This window comes from Spea bombifrons, chromosome 10 (assembly GCF_027358695.1).
Source record: "Spea bombifrons isolate aSpeBom1 chromosome 10, aSpeBom1.2.pri, whole genome shotgun sequence".
Lineage (NCBI taxonomy): Eukaryota > Metazoa > Chordata > Amphibia > Anura > Pelobatidae > Spea > Spea bombifrons.
The window spans coordinates 37,403,844-37,425,798 of record NC_071096.1 but is presented as its reverse complement, the minus strand read 5'-3'; the positions used below and the strand labels follow the sequence as shown (position 1 = coordinate 37,425,798).

Sequence of the window (21,955 nt, the reverse complement as noted above, 5' to 3'; positions counted from 1 at the left end):
TATTGGGGATAAGTCCTATTCCTGAGTCTTTTTTTTTTTTGCTTTTTTAGGAATAGGAATGTATTTATCATATATTATATATTTTTTATTTAGTTTTTTTTTTTTTTTTTGCTGAAAATCCAGTCCAAGGTCGTTTAAAACAATGACTGACGTTGTTGGGTGGAAATGCCCTGAGGAACGGGCACTTTGGCTGATCTGTGTCTTAAAAATGCCTTGTACTGTCAAAGGTTACCGACTGCCAATGGCTTTCCTGTTATATGGTATTTATAGCATGTGTGGTTTTTGTATAGTTATCAAGATATATATTTTTTTAGCGTGATGCAAGGTATGTAGTTTTTTCCCCTTATATTTATTATTAGGTATTTATATGTCCAAGTATTCACCTTGGTGCTATGTACGGCAAAAAAAGGAAAGCTCATGGCATATGGGCAGAGGCCGATCGCCGCGCTTCTGCCCTCGCGGAGGGTGGAAACTGTGTCTCCAGTGGCTTAAAACATATCAGATATGCCCTTAACTTATCATATGAGTGCTGACGGGGACCTATCGGGCTTATAATCACGGTGCGTATGGACATAGGAACAAAGATCTCTGTGACCTCAGAACACTTGTTTATAAAGTTTTTTTTTTTTTAATGAAATTGTCTGAATTTGCTATTAAAAGTTTCAGAGCTGACCAATCTGATGAAGCGACACATAATCGCGCATGCACCTCTATCGGTGACGTGTACGGAGATTTAGGCTGAAGGTGTGCACTTTTAGTTAACCCGCTCGACACCTTGTTTGCTTTGGTGATACTTCACAAAGAAAGCGGGTATGAAAAAAAGCACTGGGAAGCACGATAACCAAAAATACATCCGCGTGAACGACTTTTGTCTGTACCCAAGTATACTTACGCCAGTGAAATGATACGATGAATGTTACGCTCGTTGATGTCAAATACACGGGAGCGACAGAATCCGAGGTCCCGCCACGTCCACGTGACCCCCTGCGCTCCAGGTCAATTATTGGCCAAAAAGTTCTATAATTGGAGCAATCGATGGGAACCTCTCCACGTTTCCATCTTTAGAAGTACGACCCATGGGCTGAGACAGGAGGCGCATGACCCGGGGACAGCGCAGTATGGACTCCGGCCGCTCGGTGGACGTTTCTCAGAGTTATCTGCACAAAGAACTTGGCCTCGGTCTCAATCTTCAACTGCTTTTCTGTCTTGACCAGAAAGTCACCGTTTCACCCCGTAAATAGTCCTGATTTTTACAGTTTTCTCACGTGTGCCTGCTCGACAAACTCGCGTCCGACATGAAAAGGTAACGCCAAATCGCACACATCATCGTCGCCATCGCTTCATGCCGCGCCGGGGGGATTGGGGGACGTTTTACCCTGCGGCCCCAAAAATGATCCATTTCTATTATTTTACATAAAAAGGTGGAATTCATATGGTGCTCTGTGATGAAATCTTCATACAGGAATATTTTTCTACTGACCCGGGGGATAACACTACAGCCAAAGCACCCCGACAACCGGCATGCCCGCTTTTCATGAGTTTGCGAAGCCCCCCGGCTCTGTTGCCCTCTGCGTTCCTGAAGTAGCCCCCGTACCTTGCTCTGTATGCAGGGGAGGCCCCCGCGGCGCTCTTGAAAATACTGTCAAATGTTTAGAGTAACTTATTTTGCTTTATGAAGTTTGTCACACTGATTTTCAGATTGTATTTTGCTAATAAACACTTTTTAATAAAACCGAGACACGCGAGGGGTCTTCTCTTCTCGACGACCCCGTGAAATACTTGGATTCTCTCAATGCCTTTCGGTGGTCTGGGATAGCATTCGTTCGCGGGGTAAGAAGAAAAGTCAAATAAGTCAATATATTTTATATATTCATTTTATTAATACATTTTATTAAATATTTAATGATCATGTGACCCGTCGGTCGTCCGTCTATAAAGTCAATATATTTTATTAAACTATATAAAGTCCGTATATAAAAACAATTTATTTTATATATTTTTTATACATTTTATTCTTGCGGACATAACATTGTTTTCTATAGCGCCATCATATTCCGCAGTGGCGTACAACGGGTAGCAAACATTTTAACCCCTACCCTCCGCCACCCGACCCTTTTTTTTTTTTTTCTTCTTGGGGGTAGATTTTCTTCGGGCGGCAGGAGGCTTCATGGGGCAACTACTGGGGCGTTCAGATAATAATATGATTTATTTACACAATTTAGAAACGCAGCTTGGGCCGAGAAGACGGTTTAATCCTGCCTCGCATTATGAGGGGCAGTTTGTGTATTAGGGGCAGGTGGCGGAGGCATTGGGGGGGGGATATTATAGGACTGTGAGCCATTGATATAATTCTCATAGATATAAACTCTCTATTGTCTTCAGCTGTGTTTATAAACATTATACAGGTTACTGTTTGTAAATATTCCATGTAATTATGCTTCAAGCATTCTCAGCTACTGGAAAGGGGTTTGGGACTGGTCATACTGAACAGGGCTACTTGGCAAGTGTACCCCTGGCAGCGCTGGCTTAGTGAGCGGCTTGCGGTTGGGCTATGCAGGTTCCCGGGCACAGGGCCCAGTGAGGGCCCTGCGTGCGTCCTCCGCCCAGCCCGGCCTGTCTGCCGCGGACTGCCTGCCAACACAGAGTTAGGCCAGGCCGCGGCTTGGGGCCTACATCGGTTGCCAGAGTAACCAAGCGCTGCTTCCGCCGCCTCGACATCGCGCTTCGGGTAGGCCGCAGCCAGCCGCTCGGGAAAACCGGAGCCCCGCCGCGCAGGGAGCCGGAGCCAGGTAATGACACGGGAGTGCAGGCGGGGGAGAGCCGGGGATATGGGAGGCGCGGGCTGCAGCTCCGGTATTACCGGTAATAGGAGGCCCGGGGTAATGAATGGAGACGGTCCGGCCCCGGGGCAACGGCTGCGGGAATAATCATCATGATCACCGGTAGAGCGCTTCTGCCAGCCCGTTACACCGCATTAATACTCATGCAGTAGTAATAATAATACTCATACAGTAATAATCATATAATACAGTGATAATCATAGAGTAATGCTATAATCATACATTAATAATAATACTCTTACCGTGATAATGATACAGTAATAATTATACAGTATTAATACTCTTACAATAATGATAATGATACAGTAATAATAATCAGTCTGCCAGCCCTTTATACAGCAATAATACTCATACAGCAATAATGATACAGTAATAATAATACTACTCATTCAGAAACAATAATAATTATTATTATACAGTAACAATAATGATACAGTAATAATAATAATACTCATTCAGTAATAATGATACAGTAATAATACTCATTCAGAAACAATAATAATAATTATTATACAGTAACAATAATGATACAGTAATAATAATAATACTCATTCAGTAATAATGATACATTAATAATAATAATACACATTCAGAAACAATAATAATAATAATTATACAGTAACAATAATGATACAGTAATAATAATACTCATTCAGTAATAATAATGACACAGTCATAATAATGATACAGCAATAATAATACTCATTCAGTGATAATAAAAATAATCATATAATAATAATACAGTAATAATTATAATATAGTAGTAATAATTGGTAGAGCGCCTCTGCCAGCCCTTTACACAGCAATAATACTCATACAGTAATAATAATCACACAATAATAATAATACACAGTGTCTATCCCTATTTTATATATATATATATATATATAGTGTATATAGTCACACAGCCATATGTTGGATACCCGTAGAGGTCTCGCTGTGATTCTTCATATATTTATATGACATACATTCTAATTATTATTTATGTCATCATTATACGGTTACATCATCATCATAATACGGTTACTATCATCATTATTACATTAACGGCCGGACAATCCCTGGCACACATTTGCTTTGGCCGCCAATTGGTCCCATGTTCTGTGTGCACAGAGGACGTTCGTACATATCCTACACACGCTATGTTTAATGGTGGAAGGGGACGGGGAGTGACTCGGAGACCCTGAGGAAGCAGCGCTTCACCCGGAGAGTTCCCAGGTATGTTACTAATATATATAGAGACGTGACTCCTCGGATATATCTCCCTCTATAGGAATTAAATTGAAGCATCAAATGCGAGAAGCTTCGCCATAATGACGACGGTGAGACAGAGAAAGCGTGCGGGCGCCGCTGAGTCCAATCACCAGAACGCCAAGCAGGGCGCAAAAGGCATTCCAGGTACGTAGCAGGAGCCAGAGCCTCCTGTGTATGCTGTTCACAAATGGAGAATGTAATATCCCCCCTTCCTGCATAGTGAATAAGCCCAAGCGAGAGTGTGTCACCAGTGATGTCATCACACGTTGCAGTTCTAGAGTGATGTCACGTGTTAAGGCCCTACACTGTATTATATTTTCGGGCACATCTCATACGGTATCCCGTTAGAGGGTGAAATGTTCATTGTTGCTCTTTCTGCGCAGGTCCGACATTGTTTCGGATTCTCAGTCATCTTATCGGAGGGACCCTCGCGCTGGCTCTTGGGCTGCTCACCACATACTATGTCTGCACGCTGCACGAAAACGACTTGTGGTTCTCCAGTATTAAGGTAGGACTCGTCTTACCCGTGCCGTACACGTCACTTTCAGCTGCAGGTTCTGCCGCCTGTGCCATCGGTGCTTCGCGGAAGACGTTCTAGATTCATGCATCACGGGGGAAGTAACAGGCATTGTTATAATAAGAGAAGGAAACTTCTTGGAATGTGAAAGATGGATGGGGATGGGTTCTAGATAATCCATACATTAAATACAGAGTCATGTAAGTGTTCCTCCACTCCGCATGCCATGGGGCGTTTATAATAATAATACTTTAAGGAGCGAACGCTACCTGCAGTATATCACCCATTGGAGCTCCTGGAAGTAACAGTCCCTTCTTATGTTTCCCCAGGAAGTGGAGCGGGAGATTTCCTTCAGGACGGAGTGCGGCTTGTATTATTCCTACTACAAACAGATCCTGCGCACCCCATCCATCACACAAGGTGCGGAGTCTTTGCTGGTCACAGATAGATGACATGTTAAGGGTTTTTGCTTACTGTGCAAAATAACACTAGACTATATCCCGCCATAGTCCCGCGGAGTTGAAATCTTTGGAAATTTTCCAATTCTTTTTTTCCCCCCATTCTTTTAATATTTTCTATATTTTTACTTATGCTAAAGCTAAGTCTGTTCTAAAATGAGCACCCGCTCCTGCGTAATGCGGCAGAGCTTCCTGGGGTGAGAGGCCAGAGTCATGGACACGTTAGCATCAGCGGCCAGTGGCTAATTGCTATGATTCATTAAGTTGATGTCCTGCTCTCTCATTATTCTCAGATACCCAGAGGGCAGATTTTGGGTTACAGTTTAGAGGAGCTGTAAGATTTCATGATGCGTTACAACAAACGGCATAAACACATGAGCCATAAATCAGAAAGGCTGCCGGTACTAGGGGTCCATTAAGTACAGCATATTATATCATTCTCCCGTAGGTATTACTGATTTGATGTATGACAACAGGACAGAATCCATGAGAACAATTAATATCCTGGAACGGATGAATGTTTACCAAGAGGTTGTCCTCGCTGTGATGTACCGGACCCTGCCCTTCTGGGTAAGTGTGCGAAGCCATAGTACGAACTGCAAAAATTCCCACTGCCTATTGTCGCTGTAACACCCTTAGGCTGAGAACATATGGAGGTAGATTTGAGTTTGGGAGGGGGGCACTGATGGATTCCTGGGGAGAATCCTTGCCTGCCTGCCTGCCTGCCTGCCTAGCCCCCTCTTATGCTCATTAGGGGGCACATTGTGACCGGAAAACCCTGTCTGTTTTGCTCTAACCAGACTCTCATGAACTAGCCGGCTATGAGGGCTCCGTACTCTAGGAACCGTGGAGATGCCCACCGACAATTGGAACTGCGTCACTACGGACACCTGTTGTCCCACCACGTCGCTCTTTTGGGGTTACACTATGCTCGTGGTAGGCAACACCATGTGGGCTCATGGTGGTTACGGAGAGGGAGCTCATTTGGGAACCCAGGTTTTATTACAATCTTTAAGACCGGGGTTCACCCTGCTCTGGCCTGGCTATCGCGCAGACTGTTCCCGGGGAAGTTTTCTGGCAACAGCTCAGGTCCTGAGGTCGGATCATGTCACTTTTGGACTGAGCTGTCCATTGGTACCCAGGGATTGATGTCACTCTCTTGGAATCACGCCAAAAATAGTGACTTTTTGTCGGGGGGGGGCATTGCTGGCCATGGAACTGTATGGTGGAGCTGGGCTATCTTGTAGTTGATGGAGTTATACTCCTGATCCAGTTACAGTGCCACCGAGGTTCCTGAGAGGCTGTGTTTCCTGCTGTCTTCCACGCTATTTCCACCTGATGATCCAGGTCTTATATTCCTGGTGACAATGGGCAAAAGGAAGCAACGTTTGGCAGGTACACCCAGTTGGTTGTATGGGTCGGTCCCGTCACATTGGTGCCAGCGGGATGTCCAAATCACCGCCGGGACTAAGAGACCTGCTGATCGGGGAGATGCAACACTAACAGCGGCAGCTATGGCAGAAGAAATGAGCCAGTGTCGGGAATGGGTAGTAGAGAAGTTCCACAACATACTGCGGAGAAGGTTGGCAATCTACAGAGCCTCCCCATCCGGAGAAGCAGTCTAGAGGATGGTGAGCGAGATAAAGAGACAGCTCACCCGAGACCCGGATCTGCGGAGGAATGCAATGCAGGGAGCTGATGGTTACAAGTGGGAAGCTCTGTTACTGGAATTCAATTAAATTCAAGCCTATGTCGCTCCTGCATTTCCTCATTTACAGGGTGTTTATATTTTGTTGTTTTTCAGCCTTTATTATAAATTTGTATTCTTGTTGTAACAATGTTGCTAAATCTTGCAGAAATACTTGGAGCCGGTGTATTTCTACATTTACACCCTGTTTGGACTGCAGACGGTGCACGTGGTGGCTCTGTATGTAACCAGCTGGCTGCTCAGCGGCACGTGGCTTTCCGGGGTATTGGCAGCGTTATGGTACATTGTTAACAGGTATGTGAGCTGATCCCAAACCCCAACGTTGATTCTCTCTTAGTTTTCGTCGAAGAGGACCTTTACAGTGTGGCTGTTTATTTATATGTTTATTCTCCCAGCACATCCATGATTTTGTCTCCAAAGATCCAGTAAATGAGCTTTAAACCCCGTTAACCTGCAGTGCTTCTCGGGCCAAACTTCAGCTATTTTCACTATTCCCAGGATAAGATATCTCTGAAGTTTATTAGTGACAATGAGGTGCGTCGCGTGATTGTGTTTCTCTGGATTCACGGCCTGATGTGTTTCTTTTGTTGGACAGGATCGACACGACGAGAGTGGAATTCACAATCCCTCTGCGAGAAAACTGGGCACTGCCATTTTTTGCTGTGCAGATAGCAGGAATTACGTATTTTCTGAAACCGAATTTAACAGCAGCAAAGGAGGTGAGATTGAGAATTGTTCTGTTTTATGCCTGTTTTATGTTTTTTTTTTTCATTTCTGTATCTATAATACATATATTATATGAACGAAAGTACTGATGGACACCTGGCATTACACCAGTAGAGACTTTGATGACATTGCTTTCTAAATACGTAGACCTTACTATGAAGTTGGTCCCCCCTTTGCAGCTATAACGGCTTTCTGTGGGAACTTTTGCCCATCCATCCAGTTTAGTATTTGTGAGGTCAGGCACTGATGTTGGACGAGACGCCCGGCTCGCAATCTCCGTTCCAGATCATCCCAAAGGTGTTCAATGGGGGTTGAGGTCAGGGCTTTGTGCGACCGGTCAAGTTCTTCCACAACAAACTCCTCCAACCATGTCTTTATCGACCTTGCTTTGTGCGCTGGGGTGCAGTCATGCCAGATTTGAATAGATGACACAAGGTCATCCCTTAGTTATACAGCAAAGAGAAGTGTTTTTGCACTGTCCAAAATTTCTTGGTGTAGTGAAGCATTAAGATTTCCCTGCCATCCTAGGTGACACTACTGATTGACTCATCCTCGGTACCTGAGATAGGGCAGGGCTCAAACACTTAAACCCCCCTCCCCTCCCAGATAGCCCCAGTGTTTTTCCTGCCCTACATCAGGTAGGGAGGACTCGTCGCCATTAGTTATTTTATATGGCTCTAGGTTGAGCCGGCTTTCTGCGCTAAGCCCCCTTGGTCGGGGCACACCGTTGCACCATAGCCTGTTGTCTGGTGCCGCGCTGCCCGGCGCCACTCTCTCTGCGTCTTCTCCGCTCCTGGTGCCTCTTCTCAGGCGGTGCGGGTGTTTCATGGGGTCTGGACGGCTGGTACGCAGCGGTTGCGGAGATGCTCCGGTGTTCCCCGAGCCCTGCGGGATCCATGGCGGCATCCACCAGGCGAGAGTGTTACCCACTTTCTGTAGTGCGTTCCTAGCCTCGTTTCCGGATGATTTTGAAAATGATGCCGCTGTTGTGTCGTGGAGCTTGATTGCAGATTATTTAAGCGGCTGGGTGAGTAAGATACTGTTGTATTCCGTTCCCGCTGTTTGTTCTGTATGGTGCTGTTGCATCCTGGATTAGCATGTCTGCTCCTGATAACTCAGAGCCCAAGAAAGCTTTACTGAAAACTAAGCATGCAAAATGCCACAAATCCTTATAAGACTCCAGAAAGAAGCGTTGCCCCTCTTGCCTAAAGTCCCTGGCAGACTCCAATGTGACCGGCGGGGAAGGAGTTTCTTGCCTGACTGAAAGAGGAGATGCAGTCTACCGTCTATGCCTTTCGTCAGCAAGCTGTCATCTTTCTGCCTTCACCTCCCGGCGGTGCATGATCCCACTCTCCTGGTTCACTAGCCGTCCCAGTTTCCGAACTAAGAATTTGATTACCCTGAGGTGGAGGAGGTTTCTTCTGAAGAAGGTGAAGTCCTGGAGGATAGTTCTTTTATTTTTTATTCTTTGACAGATTCTCCTTTCCCAAAGCGCCCCGGGACCCTAAGAGCTCGGCATGACGCCATTCCAATTCCTGTGGGAGGATGGCTCAAGTTCTTCAGGGACAGCTAGTTTGCCATCACTCCAGACCCCTGGGTGAGGCGCATCATAAAAGAAGGGTATCGGTTACAGTTTCTTTTCAGACCTCCAGATCATTTCTTGGTTTCCAACCTTCCTCAGGACCAGGCGAGGCGTGCCTTCCTGTTGTCTGCCATCAATCAGTTTGGGGAATTGCAGACACTGGTTCCTGTCCTTCAACCAGAGCAAGGACAAGGGGTTACATTTCCGGTCTTCCTGGTGCCCAAAGCCTCAGGAAGATTCCGTTTGATTATAGACTTGAGCTTTCTGAACTGCCGGTAGTGGTGGCTCACTTCAGGCTTTAAGGGATTTTCGTCATCCCTTACCTAGACGACTGGCTTATCCATGCCTGTTCGGCTCCTGTTCTCCAGTCTTACCTTTTAAGAGTAGACAACACCTTGTAGGTGTTCAGTTTGGATTCTGAATTGGGACAAGTCAAGCACCATTCCCTCTCGGCACGCCATGTTCCTGGGCCTATGTCTGGATTCTCACTCAGGGACGGTCGTTCTTTCACCCTCCAAGATAGGCGGCATTTGTTCACTGGTCTGCCAAGTGCTCTCTTCTCACAAGAGCTCTATAAGGACTTGTATGTCTCTGCTGGGCAGGATGGCTTCCACAAGGTACACAGTTCCTCGGTTTCTGGCCCACCCGAGGATTCTCCTCTTCTTTTCCATCGTTGGAACAGGAGCCTGCTCGCCCTCGACAAGCTCACCTGCCTCCCTTCTCATGTCAGAGCTCTCTCACCTGTTGGCTTCGAAGGGACATCCTAGCAGCAGGGAAAATGTGGTCTTTATCGGCCAAGAAAATCCTGGCCACCGACGCAAGCATCAGAGGATGGGGGGCCACTTATCAAGACAGATTCGTTCAAGGCCTCTTGCTGTTAGGCAAGAACATCCTGCTACGCTCCGACAACAACAAGGAGGTACCAGGAGCCGGGTTTCTCATATCTCTCAGGATCTCCGTCTGGGTAGAAGCCCGTTCTATTACCCTGAATATTCACTTCAAATGCTCAGTAAACATAGGTCCTGTCCTGGCGAGTAGTCACTGAATCCTGTGACCTTTGGGTTCATTGTCCTGCAGTGGGGACTGCCCCATATCAATCTGATGGCTTCCAGAAACAATGCTCAGGTCCCCACCTTCTTTTCCCTGGATTCATAGGACTGTCCTTTTGGCTGTGGACGCTTTCGCTCAGACCTGGAGTTTCCGGCTCGCCTACGTCTTCCCACCCTTTTCTCTGATCTCCAAAGTTCTGTTGAAGATCAAGAACAACAACGCATCAGTAATTCTGATAGCACCAAACGTGACTAGACCCATCTGGTATACAGACTTGATCATTCTCAGTTCCAGGACCCCTGAGACTTCCTGCTCGCAGAGACCTTCTTCATCAGGGCCAGTTTCTCCACCCAAACCCTGGAAAACCTTCCACCTGACGGCCTGGATTTTGAATGGAAGATTCTGAGAGCTAAGGGTTTCTATGTTCCAGGGGCTGACTCTAGTTGGTAATAGGAAAAGGGTTACTTCTCTCAGATGCATTAAGAGCTGGAAGAAGTTTAGTACATGGTGATGTTGGAGAGGTTTTCTCCCTTCCTCTTGTTCCCCCAGGTTGATTTTGGACTTTTTGCAGGAAGGTTTTAACCGTGGCCTTAGGCCCTCCACGATCAAGGTTCAGATTTCAGCCATCAGTGCTTTGCTGGCGTTTGAAATCACCTCGTTACCAGTTGTCAGGCATGTTGCTAAAGCCATTGTCCGCATATGTCCTCGTCCTGTCACCAAGATGGTTCCCTCGGACCTTAATCTAGTCCTCCGGAGACTCCTGCTCCCGCCTTTTGAGCCCCTTCGGTCTGTATCCTTAAACTTTCTCTGAAGACGGCGTTTTTGGTGGCCATTACCTCCGCTAGACGCATTAGTGAACTTCAGCCTCTGTCTACGAAGGAGCCATTTCTTTGGTTTTGTCAGTATAAAGTACCGTATTTGCTCGATTATAAGACGACCCCCCCCAAAATTATGCACATTTGCCCCATGGCTTGCAACTCTGCCCCCCAGAGTTGCACTTATACCCCCTATATGCCACTCTGCCCACAGATATGCCTTATGCCTCCCTAATATGCCAATCTGACCCCCTGTTATGCCTTATACCCTCCTAGTTGCTACTCTGCCTCCCTGATATGCCTTATACCCCCCCTATTTACCACTCTGCCCCCAGATATGCCTTATTCCCCCCTATTTGCCAATCTGTCCCCCTGATATGTCTTACAACCCCCCAACTTACCGATACATCCCTAGACTTGTCCCCCGTGCTCCAGACTCCTTGGTGTCAAGTGGGAGCAGCTGGTGCACGTCTGTGAGATGTGCGCGTACAACTTCTGCCGGGGCTTCTATGACTGAGCACCAGAAGGTTACGTCTTGACAGTGCTCCAGCGGAAGTGTCCGGTAGCAACACAATATGCGTGTTAGTTAGAGGGGGGCATGAAGAGAATACTACACCCTGACGCCAGTAACCCTAGGCTTGCCCCTGTTCTCATGATGGGTGCATGATTGATGGGTGTGACGGTGGGATAGACACAGGGTACGCTGATGGAAGGGTCATAGGGGCCCCAAGATTTCTGATGCCGGCCCCGGAGAAGGAACGTGCAGACAGTGAGGTGCAGGTATGGTGGAGGGCATGGGGAAGCCGTACTGGGAATGGGCGTCCGGATAGTGAGTGCACCGCATGGCCCGCTCCGCTGCGGCATTCCCTGCCTGCTGGTTGATCCACGCTGTTTTATTTCTCCTTTGCTTCCAGAGACTGTCGATAATCGTGGTGTTTGTTTCAACGTTCATCTTCAGCCTCACCTGGCAGTTCAACCAGTTTGTTTTGCTGTTACAAGCAGTGGTGCTGTTCATCGTGGACACGCTAGACCTGGTCCCGTCCACTAAAGTAAGTCCAGGTCATCGGGTCGCTGCTTACGTGATGGAGGGGGGTTAATTCAGCAGGGTGTTATTCATGTATATTTTTCAGGGCCAGTGTAATTACATTTGTTTTCTGAGAAGCACCTTATAAAATACAAACGGGGAGAACATGCAGTAAGACAGACTTTAAGAATGTCTGAGAGCGACACCAGCCAGTCAAGAGGTTGTCCCACTCTTTTTCTTTAGATTAATGAAGTCTGTAATTCTAAACTGATATCCCCTACAAGCTTGTACTGCCTAGAACCCGGCCCTGATCATTGTTTGCTGCGCTGTAGGTGACCAGACTGTACGTGATCCAGGCCGTGTCCCTTCTCCTGGTCTGCGCCCTGCAGTTTGTCAATACGATGATCCTGGGATCGTTGCTGATCAGCTTCATAGTGTCTGCGATGGTAGCCAGAAGATTTCAGGTAACTCATCGCTAACAAAGCCGTCATAAACATGGGGGGGATGTACACGATGTGGGGAAGAGGAGCCTGGCCTAACTAGGTAACCAAAAAGATAAATTCACGCTTTCCCACGTTTTCAGAGAGGGCTCAGGAACGGGCACCTTCTAAGAAGAATGGGGAATCTCGTCTTCCATGGCGTGGTGGTCCTGTCCCTGACGGCTCTCGTAAATAAGGCTATTAAGGTAAGCGGGCGCATCGGGGTAGTTTCTGGGGTTCTCTGATATTGTCCTGAAATCGCGGGCTGCCCCCTAAAAGCATTCTGCCGTTTGTTTTATGTTTCGCTAGACAGCAGCCACTAAGGGTTGCGATCGCTTATTTCCTCTGATCACGAGATTAAATCTACATAGTCCACGACTCATTTGGGCTCTTTGTGACCTAAGTAAAGAAAGAAAAAGATATTCTTATGCTGAATGTGTGTGTTCATTCTCGCTGATACATGGAGGTGCGTCCAACTCATGCTTCTGGCAGTAGAAAGGTGTAAGTAGGTCTTCTTTGTGTCCTTCATGTTTGTCTTTTCTCGTTCCCGCAGAAAATCCTCCATCTGCAATCAGACGAACATATCTTTAAGTTTATTCAAGCAAAGCTGGGCTTCGGAACAAGGTAGATTCACCCCGAGTATTCATGTAAAAATGAACTTATAACGTATCTCCTTTATAAGAAGGTTGGATTTATAGAAGGGTGATGCTAAATGACATTTGGTATTTATACAGGGTCTTAAGGAGACCCCCATGGCTACGAAACCAACTCAGTGCGAGCCCAATCTGACCTGGTATATTATGCTCTCTGTCCTCAGGGATTTTGATGCCAGTCTGTACCTGTGCGAGGAGCCGTTCCGTCTGCTGCCGCTTGATACGTTTGAAAGGTTCTCTGACACTCTGATCTTGTACCCTTATATCTTCGTCCTCTTCATCTTAACGATCTCTGCGACAGTCGCCGTGTTTTGCAACCTCAGGTAAGTGATAACCGTCTTGGGTCTCTTTAAACGCTTTGCTCTGGGAATTCTATGGGGGTGATTTTCGCTTCTAAGTACCGTATTTGCTTGATTATAGGACGATGTTTTTTTCAGAGCAAATGCTCTGTAAAAAATAACCATCGTCTTATATTCGAGGTCATCTTCTAATCAGACTACAAGACTACAGCGCTGCAGGGGAGCTGGATCCTACTCTCTGGCAGCCGGTGGAGGTCTGCACGATGCGCACAGACAACCTCCGCTGCTGCGGGCACTTCTGCCGGGGCTTCTGTGACGGAGCGCCGGCGTCACACGACCTTCCGGTGCTCATTCATAGAAGCCCCGGTGGAAGTGCCGGCAGCAGGCTTCCTCACTAGACACCAAGGAATCTGAAGCACGTTTTGCCCACTGACGGTCAGATCGTTTTACTGAAATGCATTCTCTCGTATCTGTCATTCACAGTTCCCCAAATTCAATGCAAAACGAAAAAAAGGAAAAAAAAGCGAGTTACGTGAAGCCGGAAGTCGCCTACAATTTAATGCACACCCTTCTGTTTGCGTGTTTGGGCATCAGCACCATGAGGTATTCCGATGATACTCTAAAGGTTTTACACAGCTTCAGGCACTTTATAAAATAATAGCTTGCCGACAAGACTCCGTCAGCGACGGGACCTGTAAGCTGCATCGCAGGTCCCGGGGGTCTGCCGCGGTTTGCTGTATTGTAAGGACAGATGCCGTGATAATAATCATAGCATACAGTAGTAACGGGCTTGTTCTTACAGGATGAAGTACCTTTGGACGTCTCACATGTGCGTCTTTGCCTCGTTCGGGCTGGCCAGCATGGACGTCATGGGAGCGCTGTTGAGATGTTTCAGAGTTTACAGCCCACAAAGGGTTAGTATCCATGAAATGGAACGCTTGGACTTTGCAATGTGTTGCCAGGAAATCCTACCCCTACCAGGGCAGCGTCTAGAACAACGCAGGGAACGGACTCCGATATCTCAGACAACCGCAGGGGCATCGGTACACACCGGTGGGGGTATATAGCCCGTAATCAGGATATCCGGAAATGTGTCTAACCCCCTGGCACACCGTTAGGGACTTCGGCAGTGCGGATATTCGCCCTGAAGTTTCAGTTAATTGCTTTATCCAGGATTTAAACCTTAGAATGCCGGCTTGTAATTCCAGGCGTATCCACCAGGGGTCAGCGTTCTGTGGCAAAAATAAATTAGATTTTTTATTTCTTTATGCAAGGATTTAGTTAATAATAAACACGGTATCGTCATGTGGAAGATGTTCACGAGTAGACCAAGGGGACAAACTATTCGTCCCGACCCTCTAGCTTTATAGACTTGGGCTTATATTTTGGAAGTAGAGAGATTTAGCTTAAAAGTCTCTCCCTTCTCCTCCTCTACCCTTACAAAGGCTGCCTGAACTAATCAACAACATCAAGCAAAATTAGAATATACATTCTCCGGGCTTCTAATAGACATATATTGCTTATTTTATATTGTACACTTAGTTTATATTGTTTTATTAAGTGTACAGACCTGTAACGTGGATACATTTAAAACGTAACCTACCTACGTAAGCCACAGAAACACTCAAAACCAAAAACTGATTAAAATCAAAGTCTTGACTGCAGGATAAACGGGCAGCGCATGATAACTTATTTGACACCTTGGCTGACCTCTTACTCCTATCTTCCAGGCGAACGCGCTGAGATACACGCTGTCCGTCATGCTGGTTCTGTACCTGATCTTTAAGGTGAGGAGCCTCTTCTTTCTTCTCTTTGTCCAAAGCGTAATCATTAACCCTTGCACGCCCGTGATTTCCTAACACAAGGGATAATTAAATTATTGCCCTCCATAATGTAAATCCTGACCAACGTAAGCTGTATGCCTCCATCTGACTGTTTCGAATGAGGTCTGACTGTGAGACTAAGATCCAGATCCCCCGCAGCGCTGCAGGGGACCCGGATCCTCCTGTCTGGTAACCTCAGCTGCTACCAGCACTTACACCGGGCGTCTATCACCGAGCGCGGGCGAAAGTGCCGGCAGCAGCGGAGGTTGTCTAAGCACATTGCGCAGACCTTCCCCGGCTCCCAGAGAGGAGAATTCCCCGCAGCGCTGCCAGCCGGTGAACGTCTGCTCGATGAACGCAGACAACCCCGTAGCTTCTATGTCGCAGCACCGGTGGCACATGTTGTGTGGGTGGCATAAGGCTTTTCTGGAGGCAGAGTGCCCCAGTATATGCCTTTTAACCCCCTGTATGCCACTCTGCCTCCAGAAATGCTCTTTAACCCCCTATATGCCACTCTGCCTCCAGAAATCCCTTAAATCCCCCTATATGCCACTGTGTCCCATGATATGCCTTCTAACCCCTTATATGCCAGAGTGGTATAAGGCATTTCTGGAGGCAGAGTGGCATATAGGGGGTTAAAAGGCATTTCTGGAGGCAGAGTGGCATATATGGGGGTATAAGGCATATCAGGGAAGCAGAGTGGCAAGCCTGGGGTCAGATGTGCATAACTGGGGGGCAGGTTGGCAGATATAAGGAAATAAAAACAAAACCAATATTTTTCTCAATCATAGCTTTTATTAAATAAAATTCAGGCTTTTTCTTTTTTTTCCTTAATTATTATTCAGTTTTGTTTTGGGGGGGGGGGTCGAGCAAATACGGTATTTGAGTGGCATCTGAATCTCGCGAGGATTTAATATTATGTGAACCTGACCGTTTGATGATCTCTTCCAGTTCTGGCCGAGGATAACGGAGGAGCTTTCTGAGCTGAGAGAGTTCTACGACCCGGACACCGTGCAGTTAATGAGCTGGATCAAGTGAGTACCTGGTCATTAGTCCTCGCTTATCGCTCAGAACGTGTCCTCTTTCTCATGTGAAAAGTACAGAAGCCGCATCAAACGTGTTCCACCTCTGTGCTGCGTTAAAAACGATTACGGCTTTCCTTCCATCCATCAGATATGCGTTCTTCTGGGCAGTTTAAGGAAAACGGGCAAAAACAAGACCCCCAGGTTGGCCAGTTTTCAGATGCAGAATTTTTTAACCCCCAGGACCCCAGAGACATTCCTTCCTAAGGTCCTCATAACAAGTATTCTGTACCAGGGTACGGGATGCATGAGCAATGGAGAACTGTAAAAACGAACAAAAAATGCATAGGGAGATCAAACCTGCGCGATTTTAGGCTCTATAATAATAAGAAATTATCTTATTATTTTCAGGCCAAACAAACCATCCGTCTCTGATATGAACTAATTATTTCCCAGCCTGATATCTCCGTCACAATATTATTGACTTTTTAGTTTATGAGGGGCGTTTGATCGCTCGCGCAGCGTAACATCATCTGTGCATTAAAGCTGGTTAATACTTTATGGACCCCATCTCCCGAGAGCAATCAGGGGCTCAGCTTTGATCTGGATCTCGCCGTATAAAAGCAAATATATCACTGGCGTCCGACAGATAGACAGAAGTAACGCTGTGGAATGAATGGTGCCCATTTGCATTTCAGATTGGGCAGGGTCCGCCGTTAATAATATCTGCAGCCGATTTATAGCAGCTGAATGTGAAATAGTTTTTTTCCGTTCACATTTACGCTCAGACACCCTGTTGTTTATTAGAACAATATTGTATGCCGGACGTGTGCGTGGATTTATGTTACGTCTGGATAATGAACTGGGTGCCAGGGCTGATTTCCTTCGACAGGAATATATCTTTACTTTCTTGGGCATGTTATATATGTAATGAAGAGTTACAGGGTGCCGAGAACTTCACTTTTTGGGGGTCTAGCAGGGGTGGGATCTGCTGCGCCATATACAGAGACCCCCAGTCACCCCCAGAGCAGTTTGTAGTGGGCTCCTTTCTTCACATACCGTTGGAAGTGATTCGGAGATAATATTCCCCCGACCCTCTTTATGTGTTTTTGCATCCTTGTTATATTCCCTGTTTTCAACCGCATGCTGATTAACACTTTGTCTGCCTAAGGTCCAACACCCCTAAGAATGCAGTGTTTGCAGGGAGCATGCAGCTGCTGGCAGGGGTAAAGCTCTGCACCGGGAGAGTGCTGACCAATCACCCCCATTATGAAGACAAGACCCTCCGGGACAGGACCAAGCAGGTACTGGTACTGGGGTCAGTCTGTGTACTTTGGGGATCATTGGGTGACCTAAGTAATAATGTGGCTGTCCGTCTGTCTTGGTATTCCTTTATTTTTCAGTTACACCTGCATTTCTGTACTGGGCAAAAGGGTTTCTGTACTGGGCACCAGCGTTTCTGTACTGGGCACCAGCATTTCTGTACTGGGCACCAGCGTTTCTGTACTGGGCACCAGCGTTTCTGTACTGGGCACCAGCGTTTCTGTATTTGGCACCAGTATTTTTTTTTATTGGCCACCAGTGTTTCTGTATCGAGCACCAGCGTTTCTGAATTGGGCACCAGTATTTTTTTATTGGGCGCTAGTATTTTTTGTATTGGGCGCTAGTATTTTTTGTACTGGGCTCTGGCGTTTCTGTGTTTGGCACCAGCATTTCTGTATTGGGCACCAGTATTTTTTTATTGGGCGCTAGTATTTTTTGTATTGGGCGCTAGTATTTTTTGTACTGGGCTCTGGCGTTTCTGTGTTTGGCACCAGCGTTTCTGTATTGGGCACCAGTATTTTTTTTATTGGGCACCAGCGTTTCTGTACTGGGCACCAGTTTCTTCTGTATTGGGCACCAGCATTTCTGTATTGGGTACCAGTATTTTTTGCATTGGGCGCTAGTATTTTTGGTACTGGGCGCTGGTATTTTTTCCAGTTACAGTTTTTCTGTATTGGGCGTCAGCGCTTCCCTGCCACCTTAGGTGACGCTACTGATCAGAATGACGTCCAGGGCTTCTGCTCTCTAAATTGCGGCTAGACGAGCCTTATGTCTAAAAACTTGGGTTGCGTATAATGCCTCTAAACACAGACTGCTTAATATCCCCCTTAAGGGTAAATCCCTGTTCGGTGAAGAACTGGAGTCCCTGTTTGAGAAGATTACAGGAGACAAGCACTGGAAGCCGCAGAGAAAACCAGCTTCCAAGAGAAGGCTTCAGTCCTTTCGGCCATACTTTCCTGAGCAGTCCAGAGGCTATGGTTCCAGATTTCCAGAAAGCGCCCCGGGACCCTAAGAGCTCGGCATGACGCCACTCACATTCCTGTGGGAGGACGGCTCAAGTTCTTCAGGGACAGCTGGTTCTCCATCACCTGAGACCCCCTGGGTTCTTCAGACCTCCAGAACGTCCAGATTTCCCACCATCCTCAGGACCAGGCGAGGCGCTGCAGGCTCTGGTTCTTGTCCCTCAAGCTGAGCAAGGACTAGAACTGTAACCTCCGGCATGGCTGATTCAAGATGGAAATCACTCTTATGATCCACTCTGGACACCTTATGCCTCCACGACTTCATGGTCTCCATAGACCTGAAAGATGCGTATGTTCACGTTCCTATCATCCATCTCATCAACGGCTTCTATGCATAGCCATCTCTCAGGATTCAAGTATACAACTTTTCCAGGTTCACGCCCGTCTGTTTGGTCTGTCAGCAGCTCCCCAGATCTTCACAAAACTCCTCGCAGTAGTGGCGGCTCACTTCAGGCTTCAAAGGGTTTCCATCATCCCTTACCTAGACGACTGGCTTATCCATGCCCGTTAGGCTCCTGTTCTTCAGTCTCACCTTTTAAGAGTAGACAACACCTTGCAGGAGTTCGGTTGGATTCTGAATTGGGACAAGTCAAGCACATTCCCTCTCAGCACGCCATGTTCCTGGGCCTATGTCTGGATTCTCACTCAGGGACGGTCGTTCTTTCACCCTCCAAGATAGGCGGCATTTGTTCACTGGTCTGCCAAGTACTCTCTTCTCACAAGAGCTCTATAAGAACTTGTATGTCTCTGCTGGGCAGGATGGCTTCCACAAGGTACACAGTTCCTCGGTTTCTGGCCCACCCGAGGATTCTCCTCTTCTTCTTTTACATCGTTGGCACAGGAGCCTGCTCGCCCTCGACAAGCTCACCTGCTCCCCTTCTCATGTCAGAGCTCTCTCACCTGTTGGCTTCGAAGGGACATCCTAGATGCAGGGAAAATGTGGTCTATATCGGCCAAGGAAATCCTGGCCACCGACGCAAGCATCAGAGGATGGGGGGCCACTTATCAAGACAGATTTGTTCAAGGCCTCTGGTCTCCTGCTGTTCGGCTCCTTCTTCCAACTGCCTGGAGTTGCTTGCGGTGGAAAACGCCTGCGTCATTGGGAACCGCTGCTGTTTTGGCAAGAACATACTGCTGCACTCTGACAAACCGGTCGTTAGTGGCGAATATCAACAAGCAAAGAAGTACCAGGGATCCCTTGTCTGCTTCCCATAACTCTTAGGATCTCCTTCTGGTCGAAAGCCTGTTCTACTACCCCGACCGTGATTCACTTCAAGGGCTCATTAAATACTCATGCGGATTTCCTGAGCAGAGCTCCTGTCCTGGGAGGCGAGTGGTCTCTGAATCCTGCAGCCTTCAGGTTCATTGTCCTGGAGTGGAGACTGCCCGATATCGACCTGATGGCTTCCAGGAACAATGCCCAGGTCCCCACCTTCTTTTCCCTCAATCCAAAGAGCCGTCCTTTGTGGACGCTTTCACTCAGATCTAGGCTCACCTACGTATTTCCACTCTTCTCTGATCTCCAAAGTTTTCCAGAAGATCAAGAACGACCACGCATCAGTAATTCTGATAGCTCCAAACTGGCCAAGGCGCACCTGGTATACGGACTTGATCATTCTCAGGACCCCCCTGAGACTTCCTGCTGAGAGAGACCTTCTTCATCAGGGCCAGTTTCTCCACCCAAACCCCAAGATCTTCCAGCTGACGGCCTGCATGTTAAACGGAAGATTCTGAGAGCTAAGGGTTTCTATTTCTGTATCGGGCACCAGCGTTTGTGTATCGGGCACCAGCGTTTGTGTATCGGGCACCAGCGTTTGTGTATCGGGCACCAGGGTTTCTGTATCGGGCACCAGCGTTTCTGTATCGGGCACCAGCGTTTGTGTGTCGGTCACCAGCTTTTGTGTATCGGGCACCAGCGTTTGTGTATCGGGCACCAGCGTTTCTGTATCGGGCACCAGCGTTTCTGTATCGGGCACCAGCTTTTGTGTATCGGGCACCAGCGTTTCTGTATCGGGCACCAGCGTTTCTGTATCGGGCACCAGCTTTTGTGTATCGGGCACCAGCTTTTGTGTATCGGGCACCAGCTTTTGTGTATCGGGCACCAGCGTTTGTGTATCGGGCACCAGCGTTTGTGTATCGGGCACCAGCGTTTCTGTATCGGGCACCAGCGTTTCTGTATCGGGCACCAGCGTTTCTGTATCGGGCACCAGCGTTTCTGTATCGGGCACCAGCTTTTGTGTATCGGGCACCAGCTTTTGTGTATCGGGCACTAGTGTTTCTGTATCGGGCACCAGCGTTTGTGTATCGGGCACCCGGGTTTGTGTATCGGGCACCAGCGTTTCTGTATCGGGCACCAGCATTTATGTATCGGGCACCAGGGTTTCTGTATCGGGCACCAGGGTTTCTGTATCGGGCACCAGCATTTGTGTATCGGGCACCAGCTTTTGCGTATCGGGCACCAGCGTTTCTGTACTCACCTACGTTTGATCTAACATTTGAATAATATTACTATTAATAATGGAGGGATTTGCTTTCATTCTAATCCCGGCTCTTATCATGCAAGTAATCCTCCTCTATATGATCTTAGGTTTACCAGGTCTATGCGAAGAGATCCCCCGAAGACGTTCACAGTATACTGAGATCCTTCGGGACTGACTATGTGATCCTAGAGGACAGTATATGCTATGAAAGACGCCACGGACGGGGCTGCCGCCTGCGTGACTTGTTGGATGTCGATAACGGACACGTAAGAACCATGCTAATAAGAGTGTTTTTGGCTCCTTTTTGTTTAATTTCTCTGTGGTTGTAAAGTGCGGTCACCTTCTCTCCACGGGTTTCTCTGTAACAGATCATGGACGGCCCCGGCGATAATGATCCTGATCTGAAGCCCTCACCTCACCCTCGTTTCTGCGATGAAATTAAGAAAGACCTGGCTTCTTACACCAAGTACTTCACCAGAGTGTTTAAGAACAAAACATTTAATGTCTACAGACTTACGAGACAACCTGTTGTAAAGTAACGCGTGGGACCCGCATGGAGCAGCGCATGCCCCGGACCCCCGATCCCCGTTTAAACTCCGCGGGGAGGGAAAGGGATCTTCTGCTGGATCCAAGGTCATTGGACGTATCTGGGATTCTTTTCCTGCCGTGGCCGGGTCTCTTTTTATTGTTTGTGGGTTTTTTTATGTGTTTGCGTAGAGCGTGGAGTACCCGGTGAATGTGGACAATCAGACCTCCAGTATTACGGACGCCGCCGCAGCCGCCGCCATCTTTTTTTTTTTGTGGGATTTGAGTGATTTTTCCCACCCTTCGAGATAAGAACATTTGCCAAACCTTTCTTTTTGCCGCTGTGCGTTTCACG

At 47.4% G+C, this 21,955-nt stretch overlaps 1 protein-coding gene across 1 annotated transcript; it reads left to right on the top strand.

Moving 5' to 3' along the window:
• The first annotated feature begins 2,603 nt into the window (after nt 1-2,603).
• Nucleotides 2,604-21,743, top strand: DPY19L3 (dpy-19 like C-mannosyltransferase 3). Its single transcript, XM_053449062.1, has 19 exons — nt 2,604-2,789; nt 4,114-4,238; nt 4,478-4,602; nt 4,941-5,031; nt 5,518-5,639; nt 6,926-7,071; nt 7,373-7,496; nt 11,865-11,999; nt 12,307-12,438; nt 12,558-12,659; nt 13,007-13,077; nt 13,271-13,429; nt 13,889-14,008; nt 14,208-14,319; nt 15,136-15,192; nt 16,180-16,262; nt 17,422-17,554; nt 21,183-21,341; nt 21,444-21,743. Exons 2-19 carry the CDS (start codon nt 4,154-4,156, stop codon nt 21,612-21,614), a joined length of 2,127 nt encoding a protein of 708 aa, XP_053305037.1. The 5' UTR covers nt 2,604-2,789; nt 4,114-4,153; the 3' UTR covers nt 21,615-21,743.
• Nucleotides 21,744-21,955: the final 212 nt, after the last annotated feature.

What these genes read in the sequence shown, in the direction of transcription:
- DPY19L3 (XM_053449062.1), top strand. Translation starts at nt 4,154, where the DNA reads ATGACGACGGTGAGACAGAGAAAGCGTGCGGGCGCCGCTGAGTCCAAT. An exon ending in AAGCTGGGCTTCGGAACAAG is followed by an intron (nt 13,078 to 13,270) that starts GTAGATTCACCC and finishes CTCTGTCCTCAG; the next exon opens with GGATTTTGATGCCAGTCTGT. An exon ending in TTCTGTACCTGATCTTTAAG is followed by an intron (nt 15,193 to 16,179) that starts GTGAGGAGCCTC and finishes GATCTCTTCCAG; the next exon opens with TTCTGGCCGAGGATAACGGA.